Genomic DNA, 17180 nt, shown 5'->3' on the forward strand with positions numbered 1-17180 from the left:
AAAATAATGTCTGATGCACATTTATAATATAAATTACTACAATCCCTTGATTGGTAGCAATGGGTCAAGTAGCTAATTGAGTTTATAAGCCTGGTACTGATTAAAATTGATCATGTATAATAAAATTTTTAAAGGCAATCACTCAGGAATGGTGCCACTCCTCGTGGTAGCATGAATGATGAAATTTCACCTTTATCATATTTTGACCAACAACCAAACAACTTTGGCAGAATAACATGTTTGAATCAAGTTAAATAAATAAAAGAATAAAATGAAAGTCAAGGTTTGTTTCAAAATAATTCAAATTAATCCAATGAAATCATCATGTCTTTTAAAACCATAAAATAAAGATGAGGTTGAGCAGGTCAGAGCTGTTTGCGTGCACAGGGAAAAAAAATGCTGGGAACCATGTCTCTATTTTATCCCCAAACTGGAGACAGCAATTACAAGAGAGAAATCACTCTCTAAATGAATTATACAAAAATATGGGACAGCCATGGCAGTTCAGGAATGTTAAATTGAAATACAACAGAGAATTATACGTCAAATATGGTTGCCCCACATTCCTCTTATAAGCCAAACAGGAAATGAACCAGCAGAACTGTTGCACAGGTTCAGCTGGGTAGTGATAAACATAGCTATATGCATTAATTGTAGTAAAAATGCTGATAAACGTACTTGTAATTCCATCAGTTAGACATATCCATAATATATACTATATAATACTAGCATGGATTTTATTAACATAAGATTATACACGATTGATGGGAAAAAAAACAACTTATTTTGTTATGGCTCTCTTTCTACCATTTACACATAAGTCTCCTACCTCTTTGAGCACGAGGTTTCCATCCTTGTTATGGTTGGGTTCAATATTGAATATGTTGCTATTAAGATTTTGAATGGTAAATATGGGCTCCTTGTTCTGAATCTCATCTTTATCCACCAATTCCAGAATCCCAATCGTCTCATCCACCTTGTGGTTTTCTGGAACGTTCAGATCATATTTTGCTGTGGATGGAAAACACACACTAATTAAGACTGAATATTTCTGTTGATTCTGTACAATTTGATAATGTAATGCTTCTAATGGTTCTAAAACCTGACTGATGATAATCTCTTCTTTTTAAGCATCTCTTTATCATTACTGTAAATGCTCATAAAACTGTTCCTTACTTCTGGTAAAAGAAGCAATGTTGTCATTGATGTCAGTTATCTTAATAGTGACTGAGGTGGTGGCTGTGCTGCCAGAGGCCAATCCTCTCATGTCCTGAGCTTTAACCACCACCACATACTCCTCCCTGGTTTCCCGGTCCAAAGTGTTTATCTTGCAGCTGATCACACCTGCAGAGGGACAGAGAAAGAGCGAGACATTTGGAGAGGGTGTTATCTTTCAGGTCAACTCTGACTCATATTACAGTAAAAATAGCTTGAAACCCTCAAGTGATCCTAAATTAATTTGCCAGGATGAAAAAAGGCCGCTAAAGCATGGCAAACATGGTGGGTACCACTGGAGTCAGCCTACCTGTGATGCTGTCGATTTCAAAGGCTGAAATGTCTCCATGGGTCAAAGAGTACCTGAGTTCTGCATTAGCAGTGGTGGGGTCGTCTGCATCAGTAGCTTTCACCTCAACCACTATTCTTCCTAGAAGAAGGAAATAATATACATGTATGATAGAAATCCTCATAGTAAATAGCTGATCATGTTTAAGTGTATGTGTTTTGCAGATGTCAAATGGTTAATGCTTCATGACTAAGTGCCAACACTGTAATTAAAGTCACCGACTTGTGTTTTTCACAGCGAGATGTACTAATGATTGTGACAGGTGTGAGCATAATGTTTCGTTTTGCTTAGGATTTTCACACTTCAGTCTATTTTGAATCTGTCTCATTACCCCTGTTTAGCAGATGCCACATGCATACTTAAAAAAAATAATGTTTAGCAACTCTGAAAATTGTGTTTCTGTACCTTTTCTTTCTGAGTTTGGGTTCCTTCCTTAACATTAACCACTACTTGAGAGTGTGATGCCTCATTATACTTCAACTGGAAGTCTACATTGTAGATTATAACCGAAAACCCCTATTAACTCTACACCACAACCTTCCTTGCCATTCAGCCATTGTAGGCTGCGTTAACCTCATGTGTGGTTACAGTTCTCAGGAGGTGCACGTGGAAGGCTACAATCTAGGGTTAAGAGGGGTTTCCAGTTACATCGTAGGTTTCCACTGCACAGTTAAGGCACGAGGCAGTACAGATAAACGTAAATGCATGAACATCTTTTTTAACCTGAAATAAGCTGCTGGCAATTCCTTCTACAAAAAAAAAAAAAAAATCCTTGATAATACTTACCTATTCTAGACCTCTCCTCAATGGATCCATTGTATGATTGAGTGAAAACAGGAGTGTTGTCATTGATATCTGTCACCTGGACAACAAATTCTCCAGGGTTTTCTATTCGGTTGCCATATGCATCTGACATCATAGCAGTCAAATGGTAAGCATTCTTCTTTTCTCTGTCCAGAGATTTGGTGACAAACAGGTCTCCTTTATTATCCACGATGAAGATGTCGTTTGCTCCCTCACCTTCTATTTTAAAAACCCCACCTGGGTTACTCTTGTCTGACTTGAGCTGAGAAAGAAAGAAAATAGACCTTTTAATAAATTACTGCAAATAAACTATTCTGAAAAAAAAATAAATTCAGATATGCATGAAAGAGATTCTCAGCAACAGATAATGCCCCAGATTCACTTTGGATGTTATAGCTTCAACCTGAGGGGGCGTGGCAAAATACCAAAATGCTTTCTCATAGACAGCCATGGCAAGGAGAATGCTGTTTTTGACTCTGAGGTGAAAATACTAATATTAATATACCCGTCCTATCTTGAGCGGAGTCACAACAGGTTTCTCCTCTTCTACATAGAGAGAGTTCCAGATCCAGCCTCTTTTTTGCCGGAACAGCACAGGATGGGATTCCTTTTTGACAATGTCAGCTGGGCCGAGATTCTCTCTTTCTACCCCAGGAAGTCCAGAGTCTTGAGCAGTGATGACGGTCAAGGCCATAGTGGCCATAAGTCCTGTGGTCCACTGCTGGAGCCAAGCCATCATCTGGACAGAAGAGGATAGGATCAAGAAGAGAGAGAAATGAGAGGAAGAGGGGGTAAAAGAATAAAGATGAAAGAAGGAAGAGGCAAGACAGGAGTAAAGGATGCAGAAAGGAACATTGGGGTAGTAGAAAAGAGAGAAGAGAGAGGGACCAGAAAGGAACAGAGAGAGGATCACATTAAAACCACTTATCAGCTACGGACAGACCCCTTCACTGTGCACGGGTGAGACTTAGAGTGAAGGCCAAGGACTCTCTGTCCTCCCCTTACAGTCAGCTACTGAGCTCGAGGTCTAGCTATCATTTAGGACCAGGGCTCTTAAAGCTTTTCATCCTGGGACTCCAATGAAACATTTAGCCCCTCATCATGGGACCTGGAATGAAAGCACATCACCACTGTGGTCATATGGGGATCTATTAAACATAGGCTTGTGACCTATTTTAGGTCTTGACCCACTGGTGTAGTGCGAGAGAGCGGCACAGACAGAGAAAGAGAGACTGACAGAGATGCTACAACCACTTACGATGTCTGTCTTAATCAGCCATTAGAAAGGCCACTTTCCATAAAGGGACTTTTTGACATTTGGATTTCTGGATTTTCTTTCTGGATTTTCTTTGTTCTTTTTCAATATAAGGTAGCTCGGGTTTTGTATTCAAAGTTGAATAATTCCGGCAACTCATCCAACAGCTGTAGAGACATAATACTCAAAGCCAAAAAGTTAGCCAACATCATTATTATTCATCAAAAATGTTTGTACAAAGCAACTATAATTAATATTAGAGATGGCACGATACCACTTTTTTATGTCCGATACCAATACCGATATCATAAATCTGGATATCTGCCGATACCGATATGAATCCGATATAGTGTAGTTTTTAATCAATAAAACAGTTTTTTTTAAATATCTTGCTGCATTTCATATAAGTTCATACTCAAGTTTAAAAAACAAACAAACACTAAAGCTATTCTGTTATACTTGTATGCAAAAAATACACTGCACCCAAAATATTTCATAGTTCAGCAATACTGATCAATCTAATGAACTTAAACCTACACCATCCTCCCTATTCTGGTATTTTAAAGAGTACTTAGCGGAAATATTAAGCAACCTAACTAATAGGGTTGCAAGCTCCCAGCAAAAAATAAATAAATAGGGAACCACCCCCCACCCTCCGCCTCCTGATGCTTAATCGCGGTAATCAACTTTAATTTAATGCACGTGTAAAAAAAAAAAAATGCACAGAAATCAATTATTTTTCCACAATAATTAAATAGATTCAACATCTTTCTTCAACAGAATTGCAGACAGCACAGATGGTACCTTCCCAAAGGAAAAAGTACTATAGCTTACTAGGGTATATATTAGACTTAACAGTTACTATATACAGTAATGGACTTCTATACATTTTACATCAGATCAAAACTTTGGGTGTAAGATTCAGATAATTATTTATTAAAAGCTACACATTTTAAATGAGAATAAGAAAGAAAAGTATTTCTTTGTATCCCCACTTTTCCCTGTTAATGCCCTATCGGCCCCCCTGGCTATACTTTGCTAGTATATTACTTTGTAGAAAGTAATATTAAATACATTCTAACAATAGCCTATCAAGCTTAAACATGCTGCTGTTGTTTAGCCGCTGGTTTCCTCTTTCTGGTGCAAAGTAGGCCAAAAACAAACAAGAGAGACCTGAGTCGCGACAGAAAAGCCGATCAGCTGATCATTGAGGGAGGTGGAGAGAGAGGCACTCGCTCCATATATGGGTTGTTAAGCTTCACGTGGGAACACTTTACAAACATTCAGAGATGAACTTACACACTTGCTTTACTTCCCTCTGGGATAACTTTCTCGGAGATGAAATGCTGCTTCAAATGCTCAACCAGACCGCTGACAGGTCTCACATACCACAGCCGCTCTATCACATGACATACTGCTCCTATGTGCTAAGGTTATGAGCCATGAGTTACGCCATGTCGCAAGTTTTGTGAGGTGCTTTCGTGATATTTAATAGATCGGATTACATTTTTTTTTATTTTTCTCCGATATTCGATCCAGTAATTTAGGTCAGTATCGGACTGATAATAATATTGGATCGATCCATCTCTAATTAATATATATGAGATTTTGCATTGCAATTCATTCTGATGCATGAAAGTTAATCATGCTGCTAGTGTAGTTAAAAATATAAAAACAATGGGATTAAAGACATTCATAATACACTGCACGGAAAAGACTGACGCAACCTTCAGATCTAAAAAGTTAAACTAATGCAGAAAAGCCTTAAACCTGCATTATTTCTCATTCCCAGCAGGGGCAAGTGCTCTGGTTGTGAAAAGACAATTCTATAGAAGTCAACAAGAAAACACTCTCACTTGATTTTTGACTTCAGTAGGCATTATCCTGATGTCTTTACTGTATGGTCCCAATTGTTTTGCATCTTCTTTATTCCAGAATGACATTAATATTTAAATGATGGTTCCTTTCAAAGTTAGATAAGCGAAAAAGCAGGATATGAAGTAGGGACTGGCTACCTTGTAACTGACAAGTCACTACACTATGAGAGTGCAAACCCTCACTCATCGCTTCTGATTTCAGTCGAGCGATATTACCAGTATTAACTGATATTGACCATTTTACATACCTCAGCTTTTTTCCAACACTTGTAAGTCTTACTGTTTTCTTACATTTCCCACCACTTCACTCATAGATTGCATCATAAACCATTGATGTGGTGTGTACTGTAACACATGCAAGCGATTCGCATTTACCTTGACCCAAGCTATCTAATCATGAACAACAGCAATCATTGGATTCATTTATATCAAATTCAAAATTGCTTCCATTTATCGTAAAAACTTGGGCCCAACTGGCACCTCGTTTGATTTATGGCTTTTGACTGATTACAAGTTGGAAGGCATTTCAGTGCGTTGCATCACTTCTTCCTGCCTGCAAGGCATTTAACACCATTTAACCAAAATGAAAGTGTATGTGGTACACAAACACCAGCAGTGCAGCAAATCTTCACTTTTGTTGCCAGTCTTTCTTATACTGTTTCACCCTCTCTGTCTGTGTTTGTCTTCCCCATCGTTCCTGTCTCCCCCCACTGGGCCCTATCTAATAAAGCAGAAATGCCAGGGAAATAATCTTCAAAACACTTTAGTCTATATGCACTCTGTACTTCAGTAGATATTTCAGCACAGCCCCTCGCCATCCCAGCAGAGATTAGTGCATCTTATTGTCTTCCAGCCATTAGCAGCAGGGAGGAAGAAAGCAAGATTATGATGAAGGGATTATACTGGCACAAAGTCTCCTCACTCTAATGGTCTAATCTCATATTCTGCTGACCTCCCATGACCTCTTCACACTGCTCCCCACAAATCAGCTCAGACAAAGACTTAGTAGTGTTTTTTGGCCTTTAGTTGACGTCCCTTTGTTTGGGTTTTATTTTTTTCTCTTGTGCTTTCTTTCTTTAGTTTCCTTTCAGGACTAAATTAATTAAACAGAAGTGCATTGTGTTCTATTGCAGTCTAACAGAGACTTGAGTGAACATCTGAGCACCATGTTCATAAAAGTGCATTTGTGCAGCGCTAATAAATATTTGTTTTTCCTGGCTGTGGATCCCCATACGTCTGTCCCCATGGGCAGGTAATAAACACAGTGTGATCAAAATGAAATTAAAAGTTAATACCACTGAGAAATAATGTTGCCTCCAAATACTTTAATTTCACTTGCTATTAACCTTCTTTTGCTTTATGATTTTTGTTACCTTTAAGTAGCTTCAGCATCTGTTTTCCATAACACTGTTATTCTATCTTCTAAGTAAACATTTTTTTTTATTACTTTTACTATTACTTTAAAGCAGTAATCCAAGGATTTGGTGATTTGATTTGATAAAATTACTATTTGTGTCGCTACATTTAAATTTTCCTGTGAGGGCAGTTTTAAATCTATCAGGCAACCTACATTTACCTTATTGGAAATGTCCCCCAATCATCAATCACATAGGCTGATGATAAGCACCTGTAAACACCTAAAGTTAGAAACACTGATGGATGGGTAAATGTGACATCAGAGGATACAAGGGAGAGTGTGAGATAGAGGCAAATGATCCGCTGGTGTGACCCTTGTCAGGATCAGCCCCCAAAAATGAGGAAGACTTTGATCTTCGGGTTCAGGCAGCTGTGGCAAGTAGCTGTCTGTTAGGCATCACCTTTTCTAATTTGAATTACTAAAGTGTTCATTTTTTGTTTGCGGACAAGTCAGCATCTTCCGGGCAAATTATGGGAAACCATGGCAACGACAAGCATGGCAAAGCTGCCAAGGAGGTCTCTGTGAAGCACCTTAAACCCCTTTGAGACCAATTTTATTGCTAGCGACAGCCAAAAGCTTCTACCTTCCACTTGCCAAATGGTCACAGAAAACAGTCCTTTGGTCTCTAGACCTGCGTGAATGGAGCTTTAGCAACTGATTTAAAAGCAAATGCCAGCAATCTCCAGTATCCACTTTCAGTCAGTCAGGTCTAGACACTGGTTGCTTCAGGTTTCTAGACCTGTGGTAACTGAAAATGAATTTTGCACTAATTAGCAAGTATGTGTGTGTTTGTCTGTGGAATGCAGCCCTACAGTCTATTACTGTAGCTTGCCAATCAAGCTTGTTAGCTGATAACAGCAACCCATTCCAAGTAGGATCACTTCTGGCTCCAACATGACAAATATGCCAGCCTTGAGGTTTTGAAACATCGGTTTGGGCCACAAACCAATAAATGATGCACGGCTGCTACAGCTGTCTCTTATGTAGAGTTGACAAGAAAAAAATGTAAATGATGATCATGAGGAGAAGAGTCTGAACCTATCAAATATTGCCCCTTTTTTATTTTCATGCAATACATTACATCTCAAAGTTTATCTTAATTATATTTCAGGGGTGAGTGTGATGTCACAATGCCGATCTGTAAATGGATGACAAGGTGATTTATTTCCCATTCATTCCGCTCCTTATTCATTTTTTTTCCTCTGAAAAACTGGAAAAAAAATAATAATATGCATTTGGTCCCTTCAAACATTTACATCTTCAGTAAATCATATATTAACAGTACATTTCTAATCACTGTATCACCTTTGTTTAGTTTGTCAGCTTCTATGCTTCTTCTTGACATAATCTGAACAAAGAAAGCAATCACACTTTCTGTTGCCTTTAAAACAAAGAACTGTACTCACTAAACTTGCCTTACCCTAAATTTGAAGAAGAATGTTAGCCAAGACTAAAGCTAAAATAAATACAATTACATTAAAACAAAATAAAATAACTCAAAACAAAATTATTTGAGAGTTAATCAAACTCATTAAACCTCCCTAAATTTCACAAACACCATAAATGAAGCAATTTAACATATAAAACATATGCAGGAAAACCTCTTAGGTGACCAAACCTGTGATTTGTCCCATAGCTGCTTAAGAGGACTGCGACTCATTCAGTGTATTTTGATGGCAAAATGAGCTACTTAACTATTAGAATTTTTACTTAAACAATTGTTGACTTCATTTATGTTATTCCTGAGCAATAGAGTTGAAATAAGCACTAAAAAAAATTAAAGAATTGCTTCACCTTAGTCTCAGCAGCAGCAGGGGACTTTTTAAACTGACAACTCAAACATTAATGGAATTGTGAAGGGTAAATCCCCACCTTAGTTCATAATTTAGTGAGTACTTAAAAGTAAAAGACCGAATCAGAGATTGGCATTATTTTGATTCCTGTGATTCACACCTACTTGTTCATTTTGTGAGTTGTATGTTTAGCCAATATAAACTAATATACCACAAATATAAAGGAGTTTAATAATTAATTACTAATAACCATTAATCATTATTACCTTTATAACATTTCCACCTTAGAATGTTGACCAGCAGTTAGAATGCTGCCCTTTATTTTATTTATTTATTTATTTATTTATTTATTTATTTATTTATTTATTTATTTATTTATTTATTTATTTAAGTGTCTCCACAGTGTAATAATTTACACATTTGCCTAACAACCGAATGATCCCCAATTCAGTCATGGAAGGAAACACAAGTCCCCTGGATTGTGTCAGGAAAGGCATTCTGTATAAAAATCTCCCAGATCAAATATGTGGAGCTTCACACTGTGGCAACTAAAAGTAGCTTCAGATGAATAACAATAATTGTTTGACAAAGCTGAACTTTAGCTGTGATTGCATACTGAAAAAAGAAAGATAAAAGTCAAATATCTCACCATCACAACTAACTTTTACACAGAAATGTCACACGTACATTCACAGTTATTTCTGACAGAGAAAAAATCTGTTGGGGGCGTTTTCCCCAAAGGGGCTTTTTTTTTTTTGAAACAGCAATTCCTCCTTCTCTTTATCAGCAAACAGGAAGTGTAAACACAATGCCTTCTGGGAAATGCTGTCGGGTCTACTAATGTGGGGTCATCATTAGTAAGTGGACACACCCTTCCTGGGATTCATTCCTGCTGCTGACTGTACATTTGTCTCAGTTTCAGACTCAGTGTCTCACTGTGTTTGACTAACATTTTGTATTTTGTGTCATTCCTTTTTTAGTTTCCCCATCTCTTTCTGCCCGTTGACACCTCGCTGCCTCTCTTCCCTCCACGTCTTCTTTCTTTTCTTTTCTCTGACAGTGCTTTCAATACATTTTTCCTCTTAAAAGTCTCCACTTGTGGCTTGTTGTATCTCTCAAGGTGAAAGATGCATGTTGTTTTCATACAGTCTATTTCTGTCCCTGTCTATCATTCCTTCTCCCTTTTCCTTTTCTCACCTTTTTTCTCCCCCTTTCCTTTTCTCCACCCCCATACTCTCTCTGTCTCACCTTAAAAGCAGATCTATATGGAAGCCCGTTTCCGCCACTAAAAAAAAAAAAAAAAGCTAGTATCCATAACTCGAAATTTCGAGTTATTTTCTCGAAATTTCGAGTTATTATCTCGAAATTTCGAGAAATATAACTCGAAATTTCGAGTTACTCTTCTCAAAATTTCGAGTTAGCTCTGCCAATCAAAAATATACGTGAATGAGGTCGCTTTCTTGTTACCCGGAAGCATATGGCGCAGGACCGCGCACTCAAAAACGGATCCCAACAAATTAAAGTATGTTTGCTGATAGTAACACCATGTGATTCAGCTAATAACACAGGGATTTCATCATTTGTGAAGCCAGGCTGAAAACACTCAGCAATCTGTGCATTCACGACTGGATGTAATACCGGTAGCTTAGCTGTAGCATTTGTAGCTGAGGGCTTCAGCTTCCGGGTAACATGGAAATGACGTCATTCACGTAGATTACTGATTGGCAGCGCTAACTCGAAATTTCGAGTTGCTTTTCTCAAAATTTTGAGTTAATATGTCGAAATTTTGAGATAATAACTCGAAATTTCAAGAAAATAACTCGAAATTTTGAGTTATGGATCCTTTTTTTTTTTTTTTAGTGGCGGAAACGGGCTTCCATAGATCTAGCACCTTATAAGAACCCAGATAAATAAACACACCAGTGCACCCAGTTTACCCAAGTTCACCCCTTTTTTATAGTTTAACTCAAGTTTTTTTAATTCTTTGAATTAAAAATGTAAAAACAGACATGCAGATTGATGTATGAAAAGTTACAGGAGTTTTCAGTTTAAGTGTATGTTTGTTTGTTTTTTTAAATACATGACAGTATATATATAAGCTTATATAATAATCACTTTGTAAACTGCAAGTGTCAGACACACAAATCTCACTTGAGGATTATACAAAGTTATTTATGGCATCATTTATCAAAGGCATCTTTCGGAGCTATGAAGAATAAATAACATTCAGGAATATCTGTAATTACATCTGTACATTGTCCGCAGGCAAGTGAGTGTGTGTGAGTGTGACAGAGGAGCAGAAACAGACAGACTCAGAGACACAGTTGTCATTCTCCGGGATGTTTTGTGACTGGCAGACAGATCTGACCTAGTTCTTCAGTCTACCAAAGGCTAAAGCACAGAAGCGAGTCAACAAGATTTCATAATCCTAGCGGTCGCTGAAGGGTATTTGAAGTTCACGTTGAAGTCCTGTTGTCGCGTCTGTGTTTTTGAAGATGGAAATATAATTTGATTTAATCCTTTCTCACTATGGTGGGACAAGAAATCTGTCTTTCCTTCAGTCTGTCATTCAGCATATCTTGACACTTGGTGGATTTGAGTCAATGACTTTTTCTCACAAAGAAATTCAGGCAGATTTGGATTTGCAAGAAGTTAATTACACTTACCAAGTTTACTTCTACTTTTTCCTATCTTTGTTTTTGACTTATCCTAAACCAAAAGTTTTAATTAAGGGTGCCACAGTGGTAGGATGTCTCCGCGACTCAAAACACCACCTCTAATGGGCAGGAAATCTGAAGACAAATCTTAACCTAATAACTCATAACTAAATAACTAAAACATTTAAAATGACTAAAATAAAAATGTGTCCATTCAAGTTTAACTAGTTCCAACGCTCTAAAATCACATCACTTTTTTTAGTTGTTAAAACCAATCTGGTCTTGAGAAGTGGCATCTGTTCCTCCAGTATTAAATTGACAAAGTAAGATCCTTGATGATGATGATTCCTTTCAGATTCTTTTTGCCATAATATAATAATAATATGTCTATAGATGAAATTGTAACTAATTTATGATTTCAATATGCATAACTTGAGCATATAAAATCAATATTCAGTAACATCTGTCCAATGCTTGTGTTGAAGCAAAAGATCTCAACAACAAATCACCACATAGACATCATATCTTTGCTGTGGATAATCATCATCTGTACCTTTAATTAAAATAAAACTAAACGTTTGTGTGCAAAAGCGGGATCATGTAAGTGGCATTTACATGATAATCTATTAAAGTTATCAGCTGGTTTATTTAACATGGAGGTTGTCGTAAAATGAAGCAGGTTTAGTATGAGATTTGCTTGGACTCCAGATCACGACCAAGTTGTTGATTCTTTTGAACAAATTCTCATAGCTGAGAGCTGGCGAAAAGCAAAGCAGAGCTGGAACCATTTTAATGAATTCTATCTCACTTTAGTGCTATTATTGATCACATTTAATTCATGTCTTTATCTGTTCTGTCTTCCCCAAGTTTGGATGTTTTAATCATATTTTGTACATTAAATAACAAATTATACATGCAAAGGGACACTAGTTTCTTTTTAATGAACACATCACCATCAGTCTTTAGGTTGTGTTACACAAATATCAGTGTTTGGCACTATTTAGCTTTTTTAGCCGTTTTTGTCACCTTAAAATCAGGAGGTTGTTTATTTGTGGGCAGTAGGAATGCAGAGTGATTTCACAGTCTCAGATCTGTGATCTTCGCCTATTGAATAGTGTAGTGTGTGTTGTAGAGATTAAAACAGGTTTAATCACAGAGCAGCTTCTAACAATCTGTCTGCCAGAAAGTCACACCAGGAGTCATTCACACACACACACACACGCACACACAGTGTCCTCGCTGACACAGTCACTGGGTCACATCAGACAAATCCCATTTCCATACAGTGAATTGGTTATGACTGATGTTGGCCAGCTTATAAGCGATGGTGATAACAAACAGTCATTTGAAAGTAATTTAAAGCCTCAAGTCTTATCCTCATTGGTTTGGACTCAGCTGTCAGCCCCTCTGCTGAAGGCAAATTTTGCAACTACAGCGCTACATAGCAGATAAACAAAATAAATGAGTCTAAATACTGGACTTATGAGTTTCCTTTCATATTAAACATAATTTAAATGACCAAAAATACTATGAGCAATATTTATAATCTAATTATTTCTCAAAAATCGAGCTTCATCTCCAGTAAATACTCCATAACTCTAAGTGGTGCTGACTGAATGTAAAAACAATAAATACATGAATGCTGATTTGCCAGATCAGATCAGTTTGCTGCACTGGAAAGCTTTTAATTCCCCACAGTGGGCATAGTAGTGTGGGAGCTGGAGACCAGTTGGATTATTCCTCACTTTTATTCTTAATTTTATTGATGGCATTTTCCTATTAATCAGTTTCTCAAGCGATCACAAAAAAAAGAAACAAAAACATTTTAAAAAAATCTGAAGTAACAAATGACATTGTGGAGATACACAATGGAATAAGGTATACTGTGTAAAACAAAGAATACAGGTCAGTCCCTTTAAGTAAAACCTTAACTGGGTCTTTCAGTAGTAATCAGTAACTTCAGCTGAGCTAACATCGCCACAGCTGGACAGCTTGTCAACCACACTGACATATTTGAATGAATGAACGGCTCTAATCATGAATCTTGTGTGTGTGTGTGTGTGTGTGTGTGTGTGTGTGTGTGTGTGTGTGTGTGTGTGTGTGTGTGTGTGTGGGAGGGTGAAGTCTCCCAGATGGCACCCAAAGGATTTCTCTCTCCAGGAATTAGACCACTGGGTTTAGTTGCATCAACGGCTTTCAATGTAACAAACAAATCAAATCACTTCTATCACTTTGAGCCATAGATCCAGAGTACTACAAAACAACTGTTCCCATATATACAGGGCATATATGCAGGTACACAGAAACACTTTGTCTGTGTAGTGATAGCCACAGGCAACTACAGCACACTCTGAATAACCTAATAGAAATTAAAATTTTACTGTAAGGTGTTATTTTCTCTATCCTTTCATGTACAGTTTGGCTTGAAAGGTTGATAAGAGGGAGCCTAAACTCACTATAACGCAAGGAAGTCTTCAGCTCACAAATTGACACCACTCAACTGACAAGAGCTACGCTACCTTTTAATATTAGATGTGCGTCATACTTTGTTTCATCAATATTTAATCGCAAATGAACTTGACATCAGCTTGACAGTTAAGTTTTTTTTTCATTGTTTAACTCCTCAAAATTGAATAACTGAAGACCACCCGGTGAACTGAGATTGGTTCTAAATTTTTCCTGCTGTGTCTCCGGATCATCCTGTATTGTTTTAATGGTTATAACCTCTTGTCTCCAGGAATGACAGTCCAGCCTCTGGGGGGGAGAACAGCACTCAATTACAGCATTCAAATCTACACAGAGCTGTCCGAGATCATTGGCACAGCATATGTGAACAGTGACGGGGGCTGACAGCATGTCCTTAAAAGGGGTTATAACCATCATTTTCAGTTATTTCTGTACCTTCTTGGAGGCAGTTTTACAAGTATTCATGAGCATTTCACCCTGGAGTGAATGGGAAAGTAGCCTGTAGCGTTTTAAAGGGATCTGGGCTACATTTTTCTGGGTACGCTGCAGTGCACTGCTTTTCAATCAGAAAGAACTGCTTCACACTTTCCATTTGCTGAACATGAAAGCGCACACCCTTCACCAACTCACATTCTCATTATTCAGGTACAGACACACACGTATATAACACACATGCACAGTATTTTTCTTTCCAAGACATAAAAAGAGAACTTACCAGTCAAACTGAAGTCGAAGCCAGGCAGAACTGCTGTTCAGATCTTTGTCGAGGTATAAAATGAAGCCCAAATCCTTCAACGTGTTCACTTGCTCAGACTTGAGTTATGCTTTATTAATTTCGCAGGTAGAAATCAGTGGTTGGTGGGTGGTCATGAGCTCAACAGAGGCAAAAACCACCTACTGATACGACTACTTCTTTTCCTCTCTCGTACTCCTTTTTTTTCCCCCTGATGTAGAATGAGAGCAGCAGGTGTACAAGCAGGGATTTCTCTCTTTGTTAGATTTTTACTAGGCTTCTGTACAAATCCCTTCCTGGACTGCCAGAGAGATAAGAAAGTCTGTGATGATGAAAAATGGGTTGATGCCTCTTAAGTTGTATCCCAGAGATGGATTTCCAAAGAAAAACTGAGAATCAAATATAAAAAAAACCCCACTCATCAGATAATTATCAGTTTTTACTCAAGTGGGTATTACAGTTGTCTCTTAGTTAGTAAGATTTTTATCAAAAAAGTAAAAGCTCCAGCTACTCCAACAGTGGAGTTTTTACCCCAAAATGTCTTTGTCACCCTCTTTCTCTTCTCAGGTTGTCGAGGTTTTTCCGCAGGTGTGAATCCAACAGGTTTCGAGTCTCTCTTGTTCTCTTTTCCTCTCTCCCCTCTGATGTGGTTTTCTCATCCAAGACCCAAAAATGGTGAACCACAGCTGTCTGACCGCAGTCCTCTCTCACACAGGTCACTGCCCACTTCCTCTTCCTGTTATTCTGGTCAGTGTTGTCCGCTGGTGCTCCCAGCTACTGCTCCTTTTCCTGTCCTGGAGGGGAAAACAGAAAGAGATGGAGGTATGGGGAGGTATTGGTGGATTGGTGAAAAGACAGAAAAAAAGGGAGAGAGCAAGAGAAGCAGAGAGGGAGTGCATATGTCAAAACAGCTCAAAAACACTAGGAGAGGCAGAGAAAGCAGCCGGCTCATGTTCATGAAGCAGATGGAGTGAGTGTGTGAGATAGGAGAAGGGAGGGAGGGTGATGGAGAGTAAGGTGAGAGAGGCGTTACTTCTCGGTCCTTCTCAGAGAGCGGGAGAGCGACGGGGAGTGGGGGAGAGATTTATTATTCATGTGTGTGAGATAAGGATTAAGTTAAACAGGTTATTGGGGATAATCCTTAGAGATTTCCCCACATGAGGCTAGTAAATATTTCAGAGGGCTGACTTTGTGTGTGTGTGTGTGTGTGTGTGTGTGTGTGTGTGTGTGTGTGTGTGTGTGTGTGTGTGTGTGTGTGTGTGTATGTGTGTGTGAGTGTATCTGACAGAGAGATGTCGTCTAAGCTGGAAAATGAGATGAGAGGGACGCCTTGCCACACGCACGCACGCACACTCACACACTCCTTATCTTACTCCCCCCGTCTCTTCGGGGGTGAGTTGTTCGTCAGTAATTTGGCGAATTGGACAGGAAAGCCGGCTGTGTGTTTTTAAATTGAAACCTCTCCTGTGGCAATAGCAGTCCAGCCTTTCTTTTTCACTCCCATCTCACCCTCCCTCCCTCTCTCTGTCATCTTTTTCTCATTCTCCCCGTTTGCTCTGTCTCTTGTTTCTTTTATATTTTATTTTGCAGTTTCAGCTCAGTTCTACATAAAATATTGTCATTTCATCTGGGAGCAGCTTTTCCAGACATCATACATCAACATTTACTTTAAATCTACTTTATGTAGTACTTGTGTATGTACAGTCTCTCTCTTGCTCTCAGTTCTCTGATCTGATTAGTGAGGGCAATACTGTTATTTTTTTCTCTCTAGACACAGTCCAAACTTTAAGACAAAAGGACTGTTTGTCATTGCTTTTCAAATAAGAAACAGGCGGCCTTCACAAAAACAATGCAAGCTTCTTCTAATCAGGAACTTCTTTAATTAATGAAGGATTTTCTGTGAAGCCTGTGCTGTGTATGTTCTATACAAGAGGATTACAGACTTTATAAAACAGACAAATGTCATGTATGAGGCCGCACCATCCCAACAACAGACTGTTCTCTCTGTTGAGGTCAGGAAAGCGATTCCGCTCCCTGAAGACCAACACAGAGAGACTTAGGAGGAGCTTCTTCCCGCAGGCGATACGGTCTCTCAATCACACCACCACACAGTACTGACCCACACATATGGTTCTTACACACACACTGGACTTTCTGGACTTTGTTTTTGCACAACACTGGTCACTATATTCTTCATTTCCAGTTAATACTTGTACAGCTGCTGTTATTGTGTATATATTTATTTAGATTTAGATTTCTTCATACATTCTTATATAGTTCTATATTGTGTATTGTGTATTTTGTTGTACAGTTATTTTATTTTCAACTTTAATTTATATATTTTATCTTATTCTTCCCAGTTAAATTTACCCTTCATTCTAATTTGTGTTGTACAGTTATTTCATTTTTAACCTTAATTTATATTTTATTCCTTCCTAGTTAAATTTACCCTTTTTAATTTTTCATATTTATTTCCTATCTTATTCATAGCCTTTCCTTTTTTGTTTTCTTTAGGTCACGAGCAGTTGTCCAAGCATTTCACTACATATCGTACTGTGTATGACTGTGTACGTGACAAATAAAATTTGAATTTGAATTTGAATTTGACCTCACA

At 38.0% G+C, this 17180-nt stretch overlaps 1 protein-coding gene across 1 annotated transcript in view; it reads right to left on the bottom strand.

The window, feature by feature from the left end:
- Positions 1 to 15484, bottom strand: part of cdh5 (cadherin 5) — a 37036-nt gene extending 21552 nt beyond the window's left edge. Inside the window, exons 1-6 of the mRNA XM_080869618.1 lie at positions 14549 to 15484; positions 2874 to 3107; positions 2351 to 2630; positions 1526 to 1645; positions 1177 to 1344; positions 830 to 1011 (exon numbers count right to left, since the gene is read on the bottom strand). Of these exons, the coding sequence (XP_080725744.1) occupies positions 830 to 1011; positions 1177 to 1344; positions 1526 to 1645; positions 2351 to 2630; positions 2874 to 3107 (984 nt within the window). The 5' untranslated portion in view covers positions 14549 to 15484. The remainder of the gene's footprint in view (positions 1 to 829; positions 1012 to 1176; positions 1345 to 1525; positions 1646 to 2350; positions 2631 to 2873; positions 3108 to 14548) is intronic.
- Positions 15485 to 17180: the final 1696 nt, after the last annotated feature.

This window comes from Rhamphochromis sp. 'chilingali' (assembly GCF_963969265.1).
Source record: "Rhamphochromis sp. 'chilingali' genome assembly, chromosome: 20".
In the NCBI taxonomy this organism is placed as follows: Eukaryota; Metazoa; Chordata; class Actinopteri; order Cichliformes; family Cichlidae; genus Rhamphochromis; species Rhamphochromis sp. 'chilingali'.